The 21054-nt window shown below is 38.3% G+C and overlaps 2 protein-coding genes across 6 annotated transcripts in view; both read right to left on the bottom strand.

Moving 5' to 3' along the window:
- LOC132155930 (RAC-beta serine/threonine-protein kinase) overlaps positions 1-18937 on the bottom strand; it is a 28996-nt gene extending 10059 nt beyond the window's left edge. Inside the window, exons 1-5 of the mRNA XM_059564714.1 lie at positions 18508-18937; positions 7377-7532; positions 7089-7217; positions 3269-3380; positions 2734-2881 (exon numbers count right to left, since the gene is read on the bottom strand). Of these exons, the coding sequence (XP_059420697.1) occupies positions 2734-2881; positions 3269-3380; positions 7089-7217; positions 7377-7422 (435 nt within the window). The 5' untranslated portion in view covers positions 7423-7532; positions 18508-18937. The remainder of the gene's footprint in view (positions 1-2733; positions 2882-3268; positions 3381-7088; positions 7218-7376; positions 7533-18507) is intronic.
- A 1035-nt stretch (positions 18938-19972) lies between these two features.
- LOC132155919 (vasodilator-stimulated phosphoprotein-like) overlaps positions 19973-21054 on the bottom strand; it is a 36620-nt gene continuing 35538 nt past the window's right edge. For all 5 annotated transcript variants that reach the window (XM_059564691.1, XM_059564692.1, XM_059564690.1 and 2 more), the window contains one exon: positions 19973-21035. In XM_059564691.1, the coding sequence (XP_059420674.1) occupies positions 20998-21035 (38 nt within the window). In that variant the 3' untranslated portion in view covers positions 19973-20997. The remainder of the gene's footprint in view (positions 21036-21054) is intronic.

The following is a 21054-nucleotide window of genomic DNA, read 5'->3' as shown; positions in this document are numbered from 1 at the left end:
CAGAAACAAGTTTAAATTTAATACACCTTAATAATAGATTTGCTTCTTACAAACATGCAGTTAACTGATGAACTAGAGTCATGTCAATTACATGTGGATTACGGTGTTGTTTTAAACAACTGTTTCTCACAACTGTTGAACTCATTCTTGCTGCATCCATTCACAGTAGAGAATTTATTGGACTATAATGCTAAGCAAATCTGATCAAATGAAGAAAATGGCTTGAATGGCCCTGAGGATGAGTAAAATTTTTATTTTTGGGTTAATTATTCCTTAAAATAACTGGATATGAAATGAAGATAGAGAGAGCTAGGTGATACGAGAAACATGACATTGGCTGTATTTACACTTGGCATTAACATGGGATCACCGTGATCCGATCAAGCAGATCAGATCCTCAATCAATCAGAACACGTGTATTTACACCAAGTGTGCCCGCAGTTAGGGTGCTTTCACATCTCTAATTCGGTTCATTTGGTCCGAACCAAGGGCAAACAATTATACATTGTAACATTTTTCAGCTTTTTTGGTTCCTTTTCACACCACACTGATTGCTTTGGTCCGAACCAGTTGAAACGAACCAAAATGCAGTCACATGACAACGTCCACATCACTCATTGGCCATGACGTATTTCCTAAACTGCTTTTCGATTGGTCAGAATTTACGTGCTGGAAAATTCCAACATAAGAGGCAAACAAAATGGAGACAACAACTATGGAGAGACGACTGCACGGGCTGGTTTTGTCCCTGGCCATAATCTATTACATTATTTGTATACACCACAATATGCAAACAATACATTTCTATAATGAAGCACGGATGCGGCTTGAAAACAACGTTCTATTGCCCTGCAAACGGCGAGCGGGAATCGTTCATAACTTCAAGCGGAGGTGTGCACTAATTCTTTTTAACTCTGACATGCTCATGATCATCAGACCAAATTTCTATGAGGCTCCGGACCTCCTCACTACTCCAAGTTTGTCCATGAGCTGCCATGCTAAAGTGCAAACTGTCAACAAACACTTCCTCATCCCATAATGCACAGCGCAGCTGACTACGGCAGCTGGTTTAGTCCAAAAATGATCAGTACTTTTTGCAGTTGGGTCTGTTCGAGGTAAGATCACGTTCTCACCACAAACGAATCGCTCCAGAGTTCGTTTGAAAGCGTACCGAGACCACCTCTTCAAGCAGGTCTCGGTACGCTTGTTTGGTCCTCTTTTGGTGCACACCCGAGTGCGATTGCTGCTTTCACACCTGCCCAAACGATCAGCACCAAAGGGGGAATTGAACTCTGGTATGATTCAACCGAACTAAATGAGGCAGGTGTGAAAGCACCCTTAGTCCTCAAACGTAAAGCCAACCTGGTCACAGTATAAGTCATAAACCATGCCCTCCCCATGTTATCTAATGGGACATGATACAAACTAAATTAAATTTCACTGTAAATATTTTGTTTTCAAACATGGTTTATGTCATTTGATTTAGATTTTATTCACGCCGATGTAAGTTAGGGTGTTCGTTTTTAAAATAAGTTTGATTTTAGTTAGTTATGAGATGCTATAAAAATGGGAGTGTGACATGATTGACAGCTGATACTGACAGCTTCCCTGATCTTCAGGAAGAGACTGGAGTTGTATTTACCTTATTTTAACAAGCCTTTTATACGAAAAATCAGCAAACAAAAATTGGACCAGTCAAGCTAATTTATAAAGGGTCAGGGGCGTGTGTTTGCGATCGACTCTGCGGGAGTGTGGACAGGACGCGGCTTCACTTTGCTCTCTACTGTGCAGACTTTGGTCCCAAATCAGCGCAATATGGCCGCCCCCTATTGGGACAATGGCGGCTTCACTTTTATTCAATGGAAGTGAATGAAGGGGTGTCGTCCATCTTTTTTACAGTCTATGGTTTACACTTGGCAACATCAACTGACTTTATATCTGGATAACCGATTGGATCTGTATTTCTCGCGCAATATAGTCTGCAGAGAATAGCTCGGTGCAGTCAACCTAAATTGGGGGGTTTTCTTTTGAAAAGCATTTTCAGACGCGGGACATTTTGCAAATAAGAGATAAGTGTAGGAGTCTCACTATTCTCCACATGCGTGTTCTCTGTCTTTTTTTCCTGATAGTTCACTCGAAAGGGGGTGGCGTTTTGCATGATGTCGACCTGTGAATGCTGACACGATGGCTGGATTGCATTTACATTACACTGAGATCACACTGAGACCACAATGCGTCTCCGACTACCTCTGGACCAGGACATGCTGATTGGACAACATTCAGATCAGTAGTGCGTTTACCCTTGTCTTTTCAATGTGTAATTGGACAACATCCGGATACAGGTTGCATGTAGGGCTGGGTGATGTACCTAACTATATGATCATGAGCATCTAGTCAGTAAATCTGGTTCCGTGAATATCGCTAAATCGCCATCACCTGCTTTCAAATGGAGTGGCATTTAATAGAGCCGTAGATCACTTACAAGCTACGCAATATTGCGTTCATTATCGAAAGTGAACCAGATTTACTGACTAGACGCGCATGATCATATCGTTAGATATATCGCTCAAGCCCTAATTGCATGTTAATGCCAAGTGTAAACGCAGCCACTGAAACAGCTGTGTAAGAAACTGGTTCTTTTAGACAATGGACAACTGAGTTTGTTTCTCATGGAGAAGTGAAACGATGCCCAAACAACCAGAAAACGGCTACACCTTGAGTTAAGGCACTTACCACTTTGGTGCGAGACTTTGCAATGGCAGCCTCCATCCCCTCCAAGCTGTTGTCTCCAGGGGAGCCAAAGTTGATGTCCATTGGCTCTTCCTCTTCCCGGGACTTGAGCCCATTGGCAACATCCTGAATTGCACGTATCCACTCCTCTCTTTATTGACATCAAGATAAAATCGAATTCATTAAATGAAAGAAAAACATTTAAAAAAGTTTTGGTTCCTCGTTATTTTCTATGTTAAATACACTGGTCACATGAACATGATTGCCATCCTTTGAAAGAATTGGGCTCTTTAGTCACAATGACCTTAACACAATTCCTGTTTCCACTGAAATGTTTTTCAACTCCCTTACGATTCAATTTAAGCAACAGGCAGTGAGTAATAACCTGTTTTGGTTGGCAAAACTCTGATTAATACATCTAAATCTGCTTTTCCAGTAAATACCATTCAGCATCTGCTTCTTAAGCTCTCTCTCTACCACTCATTCATTCACAACAAGGACACTGATTGCAGCAGGACCCTCCATCTCATCTCCTCACCTTTCAGCATTGCTGTCCACATGGAAGGTGCGCTCAATAACAGTGGTCCACTGCAAGCAGCGGATGACAAATGTGTTTGGCCGAGGTCGTTCAGTCTTCATCAGCTGACACTCTGTGAAGGATATTAAAGTTTTGAAAAGTTGTATTTTGGATTTAAATTAGTTGAATTTGTCAAAAGTTTCTAAACTAAATATATTGAGTCATCTGCCATTTGATGACCTCTTGCTTTCTTAATCGGGAGATGATTCTTGACCGAATATGCTAGTAATCTAGGTTTAGGAGATTTAAACAAACAAGAACATCCAACATTGATAGAAAAACACATACACACAACCTCAAGTCAAATTCTTTTGTTTTTGCTCATTTTACACTCAGTGTTTTTTTGTTGCATGTTTTTTTTTGTACTCTCGCAAACACAAAGACTCAATATGTAAGATTTTTTTATTAAAATATCCAAAAACCTCTAGAACAGTGTTATATATTTTGCTTACTTGTGTTCTTACATTGTCTCAAATGTTTCTAAGAATGCATAATCCAGAGAAATGATCAATTTTAACTAGTGTCACGGCCCGTGTCTATATTGTCACTGTGTCGCCTGCCAATGACATCATAACCTCTCAATTTCTAGTTTTGTTTTGTAGAAAACATGGAAACACCAAAGACACTTTAATATGTTGTGAGTTTTAACAGACCAGTGACGACCGCACAGAGTAGCATTATAACAGAACTTTCAAATGTATCTACTATGATAAAAGAATGCTGCTTTTTCCCCCCACATACGCACAACCAGAAAGAGAGGAAGCAGTCAAATAAAAGCTCCGCTGCTTTCCAGCTGTGTGTCACGCTCGTTCAGTGACCTCATTGCGCTTTGATGGCTTTCAGTCTCACCCTGCTTCATTCTACTACTTTAATAATTCATTAGCTCATATGTGAACATGATTTCTGGCCGAGTCCCGTCAGATTGCATCGGCTGTGGGGATGAAGACCACAATTCCACACTCAGTCACAGACTCATCAAAATATGAATGTGTCTCTTTGTTTTAAATACGTGCCCTAGCAGCGAACAATTACATATTGTACATTTAATTTGTATTTAAACATTGTGTTATTTCTGGGCAACTTTTGGGAATTAAAAACAATTATTAACAGGTTTTCTTAAACACTGACGCATTTTCTACTGGTCAGACAAACAGATTTTTACATAATTTACCACTACCACTTTACAGATTTTGCAAAATGTCAAAATCCCTACTAGCCCTTCGGCCAGGCATTCTTCAGGTTTTGGTAGCCCAAAATTAATTTAACTAGCCCAAAATAAAAAAGGACATCAGTTGAACTTTACTGTGGACAAATCACCATGATCAGCCAAAACTAGTAGCAGTGATCCAAAATGAGCGGGTGCCTGCGGTCACCCGCGGTTACGAGTCATCCAAAAATATTTTTAATGATATTCGGGTCACGGTCGGTCGGGTCGTTTGAAATAAAGATGCCAATTAAACCTTTGTATAGTACTAGACAATTTTGAAATACATAGGCCTACACTTTATTGGCTGAATAACTGGCGTGAAGATGACACACGAGCTCAGTCTGCAGGAAGAGATGGAGACGGCGAGAGAAAAGGTGAAGACTGTGGAGCAATGGCGCTGTTTTTGGTAAAACATGATTTTGATGACTTCATTAAGTTTTGTTTTATAGAAAACTCTTTTTAAAAGATTTTCATTTTGTATTAATTGTATCTTAATTTTGATCAATGTTTTATCAATCAATTGCCCGTATTTAATAAATAAGAAGCAAATAAATAGCAGACAATTTAATGATGCGCCAGCATGATCACTTGCATTGCATGTGAACTGGAGGCCGCCGAAACTCAGCTTGTGCCTCACAGATTTGAGAAATATAGGCTATATATTACAGAAAGCTTGAAATGTCTACTTTTAAATGAAAATATTCAAACCATAATAAATAGGCTACTCTCTGATTATGTAATCCATATGAAATGTGCATTTCTCTCTGGCGTTAGTCCGCATCGTCAACTTCATCTTTGCAGCGACACAGAAAACACCAGTTTATTGCTTAATTAAATGCCTTGCTAATTTAGACATTCATAATCATTACTTTAACCGTTTTTTTGCTTGCGGTCATAACGCTTATTACCCGACCCCATGGAATGAGTGAGCGGAGCGGAATATTCAGAAATGCGCTCTCCGCTCATGAGCTCTGATCGGAACAAATCCGAACCTCACTGTCTGCTGAAGTTGCAGAAACATAAAAAAAAAAAAAAAAATTATAATTACAAATAATGATCTTATTGATGGTTTTTTTTATAATTCTTGACAAAATGTAAATATATTAACGTTTTTTTTTATTTTGTTTTGCTTAGTTCCTATGTCTATGGCCCAATGATGCTACGATGAGCATTTACTACTTGAAAAAAATGCGGGTCAGGAAGCGGGTCGGGTACAATATTTTTTTTTTTTTGCGGTCCGAGTTATGGGCGGGTTAGTTGAAAATGTCGGTCGGTTGCGGGTTGTTATACACTGATCCGCGCATCACTGATAGGGATTTAACGATTCACTAAACTTACAATGCGATAAAATTCACGATACAGATTACACAATGCAATTTTCTTACAATTGATTTATAGATAATTATTTTTTTATAGATATATTTTTTTTACAAAATGAGATTTAAAACAAATTACAAATGAAAAGGTGTCCTTTTAATTTTTCTCAGACAAAATTCTGCATATTTCTTTGTGAAATGAAATGTTAAATAATAAAACTAACTTGAAATTTTAAAACAAATCCCAAATCAAATTATACAACTAAAGGAAATCTAAACCAAAAGGCTTTGCCTGTGCTCTATTTAAAATCAGAGGCAACCACTGCATTTGAATTACTATCCAAAAAAATGCTAAATACATGTTATCTGGATTGTATAATTCCAAAATTGTGAGCAAAAACAGAATGGTCTGATTTTAGCTCTGTGGATGAGACTCAAATGTCACTTTCTGACAGCAGGTGGCACTAATGGAACAGCAGATATTTATAGGCTGCTGCCCCTTCAAGACTAAATGCACAGATCCAACATAATGAGGCACAGATTTCCACTGTGTTTTCAACTGTGTTTACGAGAATACTTGCAGAGACAATTATTTTGAAATAATTGTGTGTGTGTTCATTCAGAAGCAAAGAGAAGTGAAAATTTATAAATTCTGTGTATTGCATTGTCTGAAAAACGGCTCTCTGTACGTGCTTTGAGTGAGTACACGCAGAAACCAGCGTGCTAGCTTTGAATGGTCATGAATGTTCAAAAACGCTTGAATGTTTAAATTACCAAGACTTCGAAATAAGTGCAAACAACTACGATCCATTTTACCCCTACAAGTGAGTGAACAACGCAAATCATGTTAGGAATTTTACATCACTATTCAAGATAGTGGATATCAGGGCAGAGATACATTTTGGTAGCCCGAGTGGATAAAACAATAGCCCAGGGACATCAGGCTAGCAATTTTGCGAGCAATGCTTTGGGTGCTAGGTGATGGGAAAAGTGATCCTTTCAAATCTCTTAAATAAGCTGAAACAATGTAAGATTCAATGTTGCCAGATATAAAACAATGTATATAAAAAATTATAATAAAAAAAAAACCTTGCTGATATTGTGCAATTTCCTATTTGGTGCAATTATCTTTATGATGCATCCCTTCCTTTAAGAATAGCCCATAGCTCAAAAACTAAACTACCTACATGGAACCCGTATATTAGCATACTAAACACAATCTGGTTAGTGTGGAGAGATACAGTGAAATGTGGCAGACCTGCAACAGAGAAGTTATTGAGAGGCGGCTGATTGTGGTCTGACGTCTCTGGCTTCTCTTTGTAGCCAATGAAAGAGCCATCACTCTTTAGGATGAAATATCGGGGCCTCCAAGTCTTAATGTATTCACCTGCAGACAGGAAGAGGAAGAGATACAAGGAAGTAAATGGCAGAAGGAAGAAAGTTGGGATAAATCAAAAAGGCAGTGAAAAGGAAGACAACAACTCAGTGTTTATGATATAGAAGTATGATAGACAGTTGAAAGGAATGGTTGAGTAAGCAATCTCACCTCTCTTGTGGAGCCAGCCCTCTCTGACGATGCTGACCTCGTTCATGCTGGGATAGGGGTGTGTGGGGCGTAGGGCAGGGTGGCAGGGAGGTTGGGGGAGGGGAAGCGTTAAGTCTCAGGTCAGGCAGAAGTTCAGTATCACAGAGCCAGACTCACCTGGGATCATGCAAATAAACCAGTGTTAACCACAATAAAGTATAACACAGAAGGCACCACAGACTAAGGAGGTTTACATTTCTGTTGCTTATTTTTAGCAACAGTGTTTGTGAACAAAACAATAACTATGCCAATATTAGACGCCCACTGACTTTCGATGTATGGCAAAGAGGCGTTTTTCATAATATCTTTTTGTGTGTGTTCAACAGACTGAAGAAAAATATAAGGTTTGGAAAAAGGTGAATAAATTAGAATTTTCAATTTGGGTGAATGATTCCTTTAAAGCATTCTGCATGTGAATTTATTATTATTATTACTAGGGATGCAACGATACCATTTTTTTCAGAACTGATCTGATACCGAAAATTCTGAGTATCTACCGATATTGATCCAATCCGATACCGGCGCAGCTTTTTTTTTTTAATCAATGTAGAATTTCTATACTGTTGACCTGATCACCACTCTTTTGTGTTAATCACAATCTACTACATATACAAAACTTCATTTTAATGAAAAATAAATTAAAAAAATATATAATCATAATCTATGACAAAAATACTATTATAAACTAGGTTAGTGGATAATTCAGCAGCAAAACATACTCTAGGTTCTAAAAAAAATCACGTGTACTCAATAATTTGTGGATTAATGCTTACTGGAGACGCGAACCAGTTCAAACGATTCAATCCGATTTGGTGAACTGGTCCAACCGGTTCACCCAGAAGAACCGGTTAAATCAAACGATTTGAACATTTAAATTTAAATTAAAATTTTAAAATTAATGCATTTAACAGACGCTTTTATCCAAAGCGACTTACAATGCATTCAGGCTAACAATTTTTCCTAACATGTGTTCCCCGGGATTCGAACCCCCAACCTTGCGCTTGCTAACGCAATGCTCTACCACTTGAGCTACAGGAACAGTATTTGTTCGCGAACCAGACATCACTAGTACAAAGGGATGAGATATTAGGGCTGCAACTAACGATTATTTTGATAATCGATTAATCTGTCGATTATTTTTATGATTAATCGATTAATCGGTTTATGTACTTATATTTTAGTTTTTTCCATTTTTCCCCCAAAGTAAATTATTAATAAAGGGTCTTTATCATTCAGCATAGATTTTTAAGAGATTTTAATAATTTTGCATTGTCATATCCTCATCACAAATATACCTGGAGTTGTTTTATTATGTGTTAGTGATCCCTTGTCAAACTCTTCTGCAATCAAAACACTGACCCATACTCTAGCAAATTTCACAAGGAGATTTCAAATAATGTTTTCACCATGGCAGTCCTTAGAGCTCCTAAAGTAGTTTAACATCCTAAACAAATTATCTTTCAGAACATATTTTCACGAAGAATAAGGATAAAACAGAATAAGATTGCAGTGCGTTGTATTTTATTATTTACTGGGAAACAGCTTTATAGCTTATGCTGTGAAATTGTAAACAATCCTTCGAATAAAGTGCCAATGGCATGAAACCTGAATGGAACTCACAATTTAAAGTAAAATCCATCAGAAGGTTGTCCAGAAAAAACGGACACACAAAAAACCTGCTGTGCGAAAAAGAGCAGTGAATAGTTAGAAATAAAAGTGCATTTCAAATATCTTTAAACATTTACCTCTCTCATTCAGTCATAATTAGGCTGCACGACTGAATTATGAACTGGTAAACGACAAACTGATCACAGAACATGTTTGTAAAGCTTTAAATGTTAACTGTTAAAAAGCAATGTTATCAGCTTTTACAACTAAACATTTGCAAACAACATTGTACTGGAGAATCTGCACAAATAAAAGGCTTAGGGGCCGTTCACATATCGCGCCTAAAACGCTAGGCGCACCCATAGACTGTACGCACCGCTTTCTCCTCCTTTCCAAAGCGCTCGTGCAGAAGCGCCCCTGAGGCGTCTGCCTTTGCTAAGCAACCATGACGTGCTCTCTCCTTGAAGACGCGGAAATTTCAGCAAAGGATAAATGGATTTGCAGCTCTAAAAATCGCTTGCAGTAGCTCTGCTACTAAATTTATTTCAAAATGGGAATCCATATACAGCTATGATCAGCTGTTCCTTCATCTTGGCTGAGCTTTTACCGTTGTTACGGGAAAGGATGAAGCTGATTATTTAGTTCTTGTCACATGACCCGCGGTGCGCTTGCTGCATTCTGAAAAGTTGAAATGTTTTAACTCGATGCGGTGCGCACGCGCCTGGAAAAACGGGTGCGTCGCGACCGCGTCGCTTCCATTATGAGTGCGCATACTGCGCGCCTACATTGGAAATAACGAACATGAGCGCGCAAAAGATGCGATATGTGAACGGTCCCTTAAACAGTTCAGTAGTGCAGAGTTTACAGGTTAATCTTCTTTTTTGAAGGCTCAAAATAAAGTACTTCCACATCCTGCTGAATGCTGCAGAGACGCCGTTCGGGAAGCACGTGACATAAAACGAGGCCAGCTATTGGCTATTCGCTACTTCTCCTGTTGTACTGGCTGAGTAAATCCTCCGGTGGCTCATTACTGCCACACTTTGGTCACCGCAGATTTGAAATATGCACGAAATAAGCCGCTTACGGCAAATAAATTATTTAGCAACGAATCGATGACTAAATTAGTTGACAACTATTTTAATAATCGATTTTAATCGATTAAATCGATTCGTTGTTTCAGCTCTATGAGATATTGATACATAGTGTATAAAATCTGTGCGTTACTTTAATGAGCCTTTTAGTGCTGCAACGATGCGTCGACGTCATCGATTACGTCGACTACAAAAATACGCCGACGTGCGTAAAATGATCAGCAGTTCCTTCATCTTAGCTGAGCTTTCAACGTTGTTACGGGAAAGGATGAAGCTGATTGGTTAGTTCTTGTCACATGACCCGCGGTGCGCTTGCGGCATTCTAAAAAGTTGAGATGTTTTTAACTCGATGCGGTGCAGACACGCCTGTTTTCGCGTGTGCGTCGCGACCGCATCGCTTCCATTATGAGCGCGCATACATTGGAGATAACGAACTTGAGCGCGCAAAAGATGCGATATGTGAACGGCCCCTTAAAAGACACCGCGCCGCCAGACAACAGTCACAGACCACCGAGCTACCCCGAATCAGCTCCAGATCTCTGGAAACCATGCTAAACCATAGCAGAACCCTGACTACATTTTATGGTTTGTGATAGGGATGCACCGAAATGAAAATTCTTGGCCGAAACCGAAAACCGAAAAAGAGAAAACCAAGGCCGAAAACCGAAACCGAAACACCGAAAGAAATTATGCCAATTATTAGTACCATTGCATTTATTGCTATGACCGTGTACTAACTTTACTAAAATTAAGACATTGCAATTGCATAAATTAATATTAAAGTTTCAAAGATAATTACAATTACATAAATTATTTAAAAAAAACATAAAAATACATAATTACAAATTATGCAAATATTTATTAAGCACATTGCAACAATGCACAGTATTAAAATAAAATTCAAACTAAAAATTTATCCCACTCATGTGTATATTAAATAATAATGTACAGGCCTACTGGCCTGCAGAAAGGTTTTAAAATGAACTGTTCTCTCATAAAAACAAAGTGCATTTAGGTGAAGTGCATTTGAAATTTTTCTCTGTAGGACTAGAAAGTGCATTACTTCTCCAGTAGGCAAGACTGTTATCACTTCTGGGGATGGGGACTTCAGACAGATAACCATCTAGCTGTTGAGCAGTTGAGGTTGTCATCTGCCTGACATTTGAGAAATATTTGAGAGAGTGTATTTAAATAGGCCCAGGGCATAAATAAACATTTTTATCAAATTAAAGCAGAAATCTAGCAGAAAAATGGCTACAATATGATATTATGTATGCATGTGTGTGTGTGTGTGTGTGTATATATATAATGTCACATATATAGTAGCCTAAGAACAAAATAGCCAACGTATTATTATTATTTGAGGCACTTTCTTGCAGAACTTCACTGAACATATCAGACACCGAGGGTGCATGCCTCTCATCTGGTGCAGACACGAGTCTATTTTTTCTGCGTTCTGATTTCAGTCTCCTGCGCTTGGAGCTTCTCCGTCTCCACGTGGGTTCTCCGCATCCAGCACGGCCTGGATCATTTCTCGTGCGCGCTGCCTTATTTCCGCATCCAAGTAATGGTCTTTATAACGCGGATCAAGCACATTCGCGATGAAGTGCAGAGGATCTGAAAAGATCTCAGTGAGACGTGTGCTAACAGACTCTACCTTTCTTTGTTTTCACTTCGTGTTCCGTCTTAATCTCTTTGTTAGGAGACGCTTTAGTGCTGCGAATAAAGGAATAAGAAGAGAGAGAGAGTGTTCTCACAGGTGTGAATTGAATGTCGCGGGGAGCTCGTGGTCTGCGCTATGCACGTGCAGGTCGCTGTTTCTGTTTGCGTCATCACAACATTTCGGCCGTGTTGTTTCGGTGATAAAAGTCTATCGGCCGAAAACCGAAAATGCCATTTTCGGCCGAAAATTTTCGGTGGCCGAATATTCGGTGCATCCCTAGTTTGTGATGCTAAAGAACATTTCATTACGTCTCAGACAACTGTACATTTGTGGCTACTGTGGTTTAATTATAAGCGCTATCGTAAACTCATATTTACCATATTCCTTTGCCTCTTTATTTTTGTATACTGTAAAAACTTCAACCACATAGGTTGAAAATGAATAAAGGTTGATATTATATTAGAAGTTGTAAAAATAATCGTTAGAGTGGTCGACTAATCGAAAAATTAATCGTTAGTTGCAGCTCTAGAGCCTTTTCTTTGAACAGCTATAAACCTCAGTTACTGTGCGCTCTTGAAGAGAGTTTCATTATTTTGACTGTAGTAAGCGAACGCAACTAGCAGTTTGATTGCTGAATTGAGGATGATAGACAGCCACAGAGTGGAAAGAAGAGTTTATGTGAACTCGAATTTAATGACTATTAATATTAATCTGTACTAGGGATGGGCGTTTTCCGCAAATATCACATTCGAATATTTGAGCTCACAAAAAACGAATATTCGAATATTCGTTTATTTAAATTAAGTTTAATGAGACAGACGTTATTTTTCAGCAACATTTATTGTTTCCGTCATTTTGAATAAGCATACACACAATAAGCTTTAGCATCACACATCGTGTTTTGTAGCTGAAAACCTTTAACAATGCGTGCAAACAAACAAAAGTACAGATTAAAAAGCAAAAAAAAAAAAGTTAACAAAGAAAAAGTTAAAGGCACAATATGTAATTTTTCTGCTTTAAAAATAGCAGATATCACTATATCTATGTTATTTTTTTTTTTTGTTGTGTACTTACATTATCCCGCCAGTTTCCACAAACTTTAAAATCCGGAGAAAATTATAGTTTAATTAGAAGACACGGCACGTTTCTTTATTTCCGTTTTGTCGCCCGTCTATGGCGTCATATAAACTTTGACCCCTCTAGTTTATCTAACTTCCTGCGGAACCGCCAAATACAAAGGTGAACAGAAGCAAAGACGAGACGAAGAAGAAAAAGTAGTAGCTAGTCTTGATCGAGACTATTATATTTTATATTTATATTGTTTATATTCGTATTTATACTTCAATCGATAACTTAGTTATGGATCATGATTATGCTTTGCCTGCACGTTCTGTGAAGCGCAAACGTACGGGTGAAATAAATGACCTGAGAAGGTTTTGGGACAAGAGAACAGACAAGACACGGATAAATATTGGAGTTGCATTTCCAAGATAGAGAGAGCTTCGTGACAAGCTGAAACTACAGAGAGATCCTTGCATTCTAATAAACAGGTATGCATCCATTCAGCTAACTGTATCTATCCGTATATTTTGTGAAACGATGATGTCTTGTGTAAAACGCAGACGGACTAGCTCTCATGGAGAGTATAATGTAAATCTACATGTGTTCTATATATAGCTGGATAAAGTAGCTTTAAATTCAGTTCACTATCTTGTTCGATATCATAGTATAAACGTAGCCTAATTATAATTATTAACGAAAGGCAACCGTGTTTTTTTAAACATATATTACTACTAGCTAGATGGAATATTGATTTGATAGGGGTCTGATAATTCATATATCTCTCCGTTCGAAAAGACGTGATTGTCAAAATACTAAGGCCGGTGACACACTGGCTGCGTGGCGTCTCTGCTGCGTGTCAGGAGCGTGGCGGCTGCTGCTGCTTTAGGTGACAGAGGGAGACCGCTGACAGACCAGGCTCTTGTCTTCATGACAACAATATCTATACTTTATGTTGAACATAAATATAAAGCCTACTGATAAAGGACACCGTCAACAGTATTGACGGCAAAATAGACGATGTTTGACAGGTGCAATATTTGAAAATCGATAATTATTTATTTATTTTTTAAATTACATTTATATCTGAATTTATGTCAACCTATAGACTTCAAACATCAAAATTTCATGAATTAATATGTATTTGTGTACAAAATGACATATAAACATATTTTCCTATTATATTTTGCCTGGAAACGCTTCCAACACGCGTGCGTGTCGCATGAAAAATAGGCGTCGGTTCTATTTCTAGCAAGCACGCATTTTCCGCGCGCCTTGAGCCGCGCCTGAGACACGCGTCTCACGCAGGCAGTCTGCAAGCTCTAACCTATTAACATGGGAGCCGAATTAAAAACTGACACGCCACGCAGCTGAGACGCTTGCGCCACGCATCCAGTGTGTCACCGGCCTCAGTTAAAATGAGTTAGGAATGTGGGGAGCGACAGAGCGTGTGTTCCAATGAACAACAACTCCCATGAGCCTACGCTCTTTCCCGACGTCATCAAAGTACGTCTTATGTTATTATTTTGATTGTTGACCCCTGGTGGCCAAAAATTCCATACTGTGCGTTTAAAGAAAAAACGTAAAGCAGCCTGCAGCAATTAGGCCATTGTAGAACGTAGCCTACACTTAACTTTGAAACTGTAAGCAAATCTTTTTTGCTTTTTTTCTATTGTTTTACATGTTCTTGTTAACAAACACAGGCATGTAAACATGATCGGAGGAAAGTCGGCTCCTTAGTCTGTTAACAATAAGGCCGGCCGTGGAGAAAAAGCACTCTGACGGCACAGACGTTGGCGGGACTCACTTCTCTCATGTTTTCATTGAGAAACCTGAGATGTTTGTGCCGAGGGTCTAGGGCAGACGCGAGAAGAAGAGTTTTCACTTCATTCTCCAAGTTAGCGGTGTTTATTCGTTGCTTGAGAGATGCTGCAACAATGTTCTTGAATTCGGTCACTTTCTGTGATTCTCCACGGCATATTTGAAGTAGGAAGACCGCAGTTCTTAGGGGCCGTTCACATATCGCGTCTCAAGTTCGTTATTTCCAATGTAGGCGCGCGGTATGCGCACTCATAATGGAAGCGACGCGGTGAAATTTCTGCATCTTCATGGAGAGAGCGCGTCATTGTTGCTTAGCAATGACAGACGCCTCAGGAGCGCTTCTGCCCGAGCGCTTTGGAAAGAAGGAGAAAGCGGCGCGCCTAGCGTTTTCCATGCGTTTTTAGGCGCGATATGTGAACGGCCCCTTATTCATTAATTAATTATTTTTTGCTTGCATACATCTTCAAATATGCCGTGGAGAATCACAGAAAGTGACCAAATTCGGTTTAATTGAGAATTTTTTTTTTTTTTTTTTGCGAAATTCGAATATCATTTTTATTTATCGAATAATTAGAGCAGAACGAATATTCGAATGTTCGACTATCCGTGCACACCCCTAATCTGTACCTCACGTGGAACTATGGAACAGCTTCAGAACACTTGAAATATGTTCTTGAAAACGTTTTGGTGATTTATAATGTTTCTGTGCCTTCTGGGGGCTCAACAATAACACAATAGTACACGCACAGTATCGGATTAGGATTGGTCTCGTCTGACTGATACCCGATCCGCAGAAAAAGCCAGTATCAAAGCCGATACTGATCCTGAGTATCAGATCGATGCATCCCTAATTATTACTGCAGCACACAACTGAACATTTTCCACAAATGGTCACCTGACCAAACTGCAGGAATGCCATCAGTTTAGAAATTTTTGTAATGTAAACTTGACAAATGCAGCATTCAGCACTCAGCAACAGACAAGCCTCAATTTTACATTTAACAGATGAGGGACAGCTGAATTTCACTTGTTATCATCTTACTGAATAAAACAGAGACTCCCATGCACGATCCAATATCAAGCTCTAACTGGGTGCAGGAGGAAAGAAATGAATGAACAGATCATGACAAAGAGGTAAGTGCTAGACAGTCTGTGGAAAATTTCACTGTTATTATACACTGCATGAATGAATCGAAAGTGCTGAGTCATTATTCACAAACAAGTTTCTTTACATGTGGGATAAAAGTGCTGACGGAGGATCAGGGTCTCCATACTGGTGGATGGTGATGGATATAATCTGTGTTCATTTCTTTTTGTCTTGGACATCAAGACAACATAACCCGTGTGTGGTATATGAGTGGACCATTGATCACCTGTTATTATAAAATGGCTTATGTGAATGATAAACATATTAACCTCACGTCTTACCTGAGAAAAAGAGACAAGACAGATACCCAAAGATACATTATCAGACTTTTAAAGAGGTCTCATTCTTTGATGAATAAATTACTGTAGCCATAATGGATTCAAAATATGAGAATTTATGATAAAAAAATTACATTCATTATGCGTTTAATACAATTAATACTGTGCTGCATTTTTTCTAAAACCATTTACTTCAATTGATTTAAATAACATCAGTAACAAAAAGGAACATCAATGGAACATCAATTTTTTTTTCTTTTTTTATGTTCCCGCAGAACTTAATTTGAATTTACAAACATGTTTAATTGATGTAAAAAATAACCACTTTTATTTTGTAGTTATTTAGGTCTTTTACTCTGATAATATACATAATGCAAATTATGTTTTTTTTTATCACAATACGTGTGAAGAGAATAACATGCACTTAATGAACACAGGACAAGGATGAGCCTCATTTACCACAATGTGTTTTTAAACCATTTCTGACAGGAAATGCGACAACACTATTCTATCATCACCATGGAGATGCCAATTAGACTGCACTAAAGCCAGTCTGAGCCACAGGTAAACATGCCACTTTGTACAGCGAACAAGACAAGACACCTGCTGTTTTCAGAAGAGACATTAGAAAGCACGAGCTTTGGCTGCAACGCTTGATAACTAGGGGACAGACATTTTCATTCACTTGAAGAAAATGTGAGCGTAGTTTCTACACGCATCAGCTGATGCTTTGTATTACGCAAAAAAAAAAGTCATACAGGAGTTGAAGTACTGAAATATTGTCCTTTTATCTGTTTTTGCCCTTAGCATCAAAATAATTACTGGCTTATTGTATGTCATAATATTAATATTGGTGCAAAAAATTTATATAGTTATATTAGTTAAATCCACTTGAGTAGCTGCAAAATATTAAAGATAATAATAGTTACTCTCATATGAGAACCAAATTTTAGCTTGTTATAGAATATTTATACTTTTAAGATTTTAAGAAAATGTTTTAAGATTTTTGTTTGTTTGTTGTAGAGTGGCCAAAGTCCAAAAAGTCCAGTTCAAACTCCCAATTTTTTAGTACCTTGATTTGACCCAATCAGTGATCTCTTAATTAATAACACCTCTCCTTAACCAGAAACACTATTCAAAGTAGTATCTTTCAAATATGAAGTACAAACAGCAAAATGCATTTCTTGGTTTCACATTCAGTATTAAGTGTTTGTTTAAATCACTTAACCTATACAATAATAATCGATAATCTTGCCTTATCAAACAGCACAAAAAAGCTGTTTTCTGTCTGTCTGTGTGTGTGTTTGTATGGTGGGGGGGGGGGGGGGTGTAGTGAGTATACGATCAGGCTGTTCCAGAGGAGTTTCCTGGCATAGCAGTGCCTCTGGCACAGATCTGGCATGTTGTCCTATCACCATGGGCACAACACTGGATTATCCCTGAAAAGTTGTGATGCCCCTGCTAGTCCATTACACAACTGCTTAACACATGGCACATAAAAACACACTGACCGACTCTATCGCTGGCATATATTCGTGCATCTAGTGTGCGTGTGTATCAGTCGGTCAGTGGTCTGTCTGCCTGTTCCTCTTTTTCAACAACAACTCTCTCTCACACACACACGCACTTTGAAGTCCACAATAGAAAGACAAACGTCCGGTGACCATTTCAACTAACTAATGATTACACACTTTCTGTACCGAGTGGAATAATTCCAGACTGAGAAGTCCTGAATCTGACCCCTCTCAACCTCAATAACCTTCAGGCCTCATTTACAAACATGCACAAACCCGACTGATGCTTTATTTGATAACTGTCAAACATCCGACTACTTTTACCTTAAATAAAGTTTCCATATTTTAAACGTGCCTACAGAATAGAACTGAACTCCACGTGGAACTGCATGACCGCTCTATTAATAAAACCGAAAACAAAGTGGCACCAGTTTGATCGACCATACAGCATGCACAGTGAGTTCGCCCTATAGATCCACATGCATCATGCATTTGTACAGCGCGTAAAGGGCCTGATCGATAATTTCCAGCTGTACTATAGCTGTACTATTTCTTAACTTAACATACTGAGAACTCTGTCAAGACACAATGATGCACTTACAATAGATCAGCAAGCAAAGACGCCGCGGGAGAGATCAGCAGAAGCGCCAAATGGGTTTAAATTCATCTTTAAGCGTGCTTTTATTAAGTAAACAGATTTGTAAAGAAAAAACGAGTGACAAACATGACGGGAGATGGGATTTTTCTATAAGGTAAATCTAAGAAACACATATTTATAAACATATTTATCTGGTAATGAATCCGAAAGCGCAACAGAACAGAACATTTAAGTGCAATTTAAATATAGAGACTCGTGCTAGGCTAAACATCACGCTAGCCATCAATCATCGATGCACGTTTTAGTCCCTTACCTCCACTTTTACTCTCCTGCGATGTGTTGGTTACTTGAAACGTAAAAATCTTCAAAAGCCCATGTAAGTGGAGTAAATGAAGGGTGTTTAGAGACGTGAAATGTGTGTTTAATCCTCTGGCGAGCTGTTGTGTTTTGAGCTCTGCCAATGACCACTCAGCTGCCCCAAAAATAACAACACCCAGCCGCCGGAATATCCTCACAAACAGCCCCTCAGTGGCCCAAAACTCGAACCCGGTCGCCCAAACTCATCCCTCAACACTTATTCGACGCATTTAATGCTGTTAATAACCTCGCCGTGGCCGTCCTGCCGGTCTGTGAACGATATTACGGTGGCGATGGTATCGCGGATAGGCCTCCGTCTAGCGACTCAACGGGAGCACAAACAGGAAATGACCTCAGCGCAAGCTCGGCGCGACGTCACGGGCAACGTCCGAAATTTGAAAAGGGACGTCTTTTGTGTTGCTGTTTGTCAACAATGCAGTGATAGCGAGGTTATGATTTTTATAATAAAACCATAAATGTCCGGATTGTTTCGTCGGTTGCTATTTCAATATTGTAACACATTATGTACGTTTTCTGAATAAGTTCCCTCTACTGGATCTCTGCCACAGTTCAAAAAAAAGTTTAAAAAATGTATTTTAAAATTTCACAGAAAACATAATTAGGAAGAATCAATAAATTCTGAATGATTTACTGCCAATGTAAGTGAATGATATGTGTGACATGTGTGAAAGATATGTATGTAATCCATAAAAATAAATCATTTAATAATGAGCATTATAAAATATAATATTCTCTAATTATGAGTACTTTGTTTTTGGAATCAGATTAGGTAATCCAGATTAAATTTACATCCTGTTTATTGAACTGGTCCAAAAAAGCAATTTCATCACAACTGGACTGTTTGTACTAAATTATTTCCTTAATTATTTTTTTTTTTTATGACCGTGTTTATTTTCATATGAGGCGTCCAGTGGATATTGAAAAACACTGAAATCTTAAGAATTGTAACATTTGTGTAGTGTTATTGCACTCGGTTTGGTCTATTGTTGAGGTCATTCTAATCTTCTACTCTGAAATCAAATGTGTTTATCAGGATTGGCTTCTAAAAGCAGAGTGAGATAGTAGTTGTTGACCATTTGCTTGGGTCCATTCATAACAGGAAACAATCGCTCATTATCCTTCTGCTGTTGCTCTCTCAGCCACAGCTAAACAAACATATATAAAGTCAAAGAAATTGTTTCCTGGATTTCATAACAAGGCTGTTTTTATTATGCCCAGTATGTGTGGATGACAATACATGTGCCTGTATAAACCACTAACAGTTAAATCAACAGAATAAAATCTAATGAATAAGCCAAATGTGTTTGTGGCAAGGCCATAAAAATATGCTTTTTCTTGTGAAATGTGGTTGTAAAAAAAAAAAAAAAAAAAAAAAAAAAAAAAAAGGAGGCAGACACAAGTGCAGTAGAAGAAGCAGCTGTATTTGACTATAAAGGCATCTAATCCAGTGTCTCTACGCAATTTTCTTTATATATTTCAGTGTAAAAAGCCTATATTCTATAAAAAAAAAAAAAATTAACAGAAAACTGAAAATAATCTCTGAAAAGAAAACATCAAAATCAAAATAAATCCCCATTCACCAATCATTTCAATTAAAATAGAAACATTATCTCAAGTTTTTTTATCTTTTCCCTCAAAACAAATATATATTTATATGTATATGTATTTTCCAAGGCAGTTTGGCATGGCCAAAAGACAAAAATGATCATGGCCATATTATTTCATATCTCAACACAAAGTTTAAAAACATCTCGAATGAGGGCTGAAGTTATTCACACCACCAGATCAGGTGACCGCATACAAGATGGCACTGATAAACAGAGGCAAGTGCAGTCATACATCCATAAACACATGCATCCACACACATGAAACACACAGCTCTGAGCTTCAAATTCAAATGAAAAATATGCTTTTGTCTTCCCTAAACCAGGTCTGATGTGAAAATTTCCCAGCATAAAGTGCAAGAGTGGGACCTGACCTGATGATCTGGACGATCAAAGGTGTATGTGTGTGTGGAAGATAATGTGTGTGACTGCAGGTCTTTTTCTCTAAGATCCATCTTGTTTTCGCCTCATTGTTGCATCATACCTCTGCGGGTCTGTATATGGCAATTACAGTCACTGGGATGGTTGATATGCTATATTCCCTGAATACAATAATTTTAGGCAAGTCTTGAGTTTATGATGAGGATTTTTGCACAGTGTTTTATAGGAATCAAGCATGAACGTGACAATGTGTATGGTATGTAAAACATTAAGTAGGAAACAAAATGTGAAAGAAAACATTGGCAGGTAAAGGTACAAGAAAGCTCATCTTGTGTTGAATGATAACGATTAAGGGTTAAGTCCCTGGGTGTGTGTGTGTATGTGTGTGTATCCCTGGGTTCTCAGGACTGAGTGATCCCTTCTCATCAGTTTATGTGGGACTATGTAGAGCCTCGTTTCTGTAGCTCCTGAATAAAGGCTGTGAAAGGACACACAGG

This window comes from Carassius carassius, chromosome 13, assembly GCF_963082965.1.
Source record: "Carassius carassius chromosome 13, fCarCar2.1, whole genome shotgun sequence".
In the NCBI taxonomy this organism is placed as follows: domain Eukaryota; kingdom Metazoa; phylum Chordata; class Actinopteri; order Cypriniformes; family Cyprinidae; genus Carassius; species Carassius carassius.
Note: the sequence above shows the minus strand (reverse complement) of the source record. Positions and strands in the feature narration are given on the sequence as shown.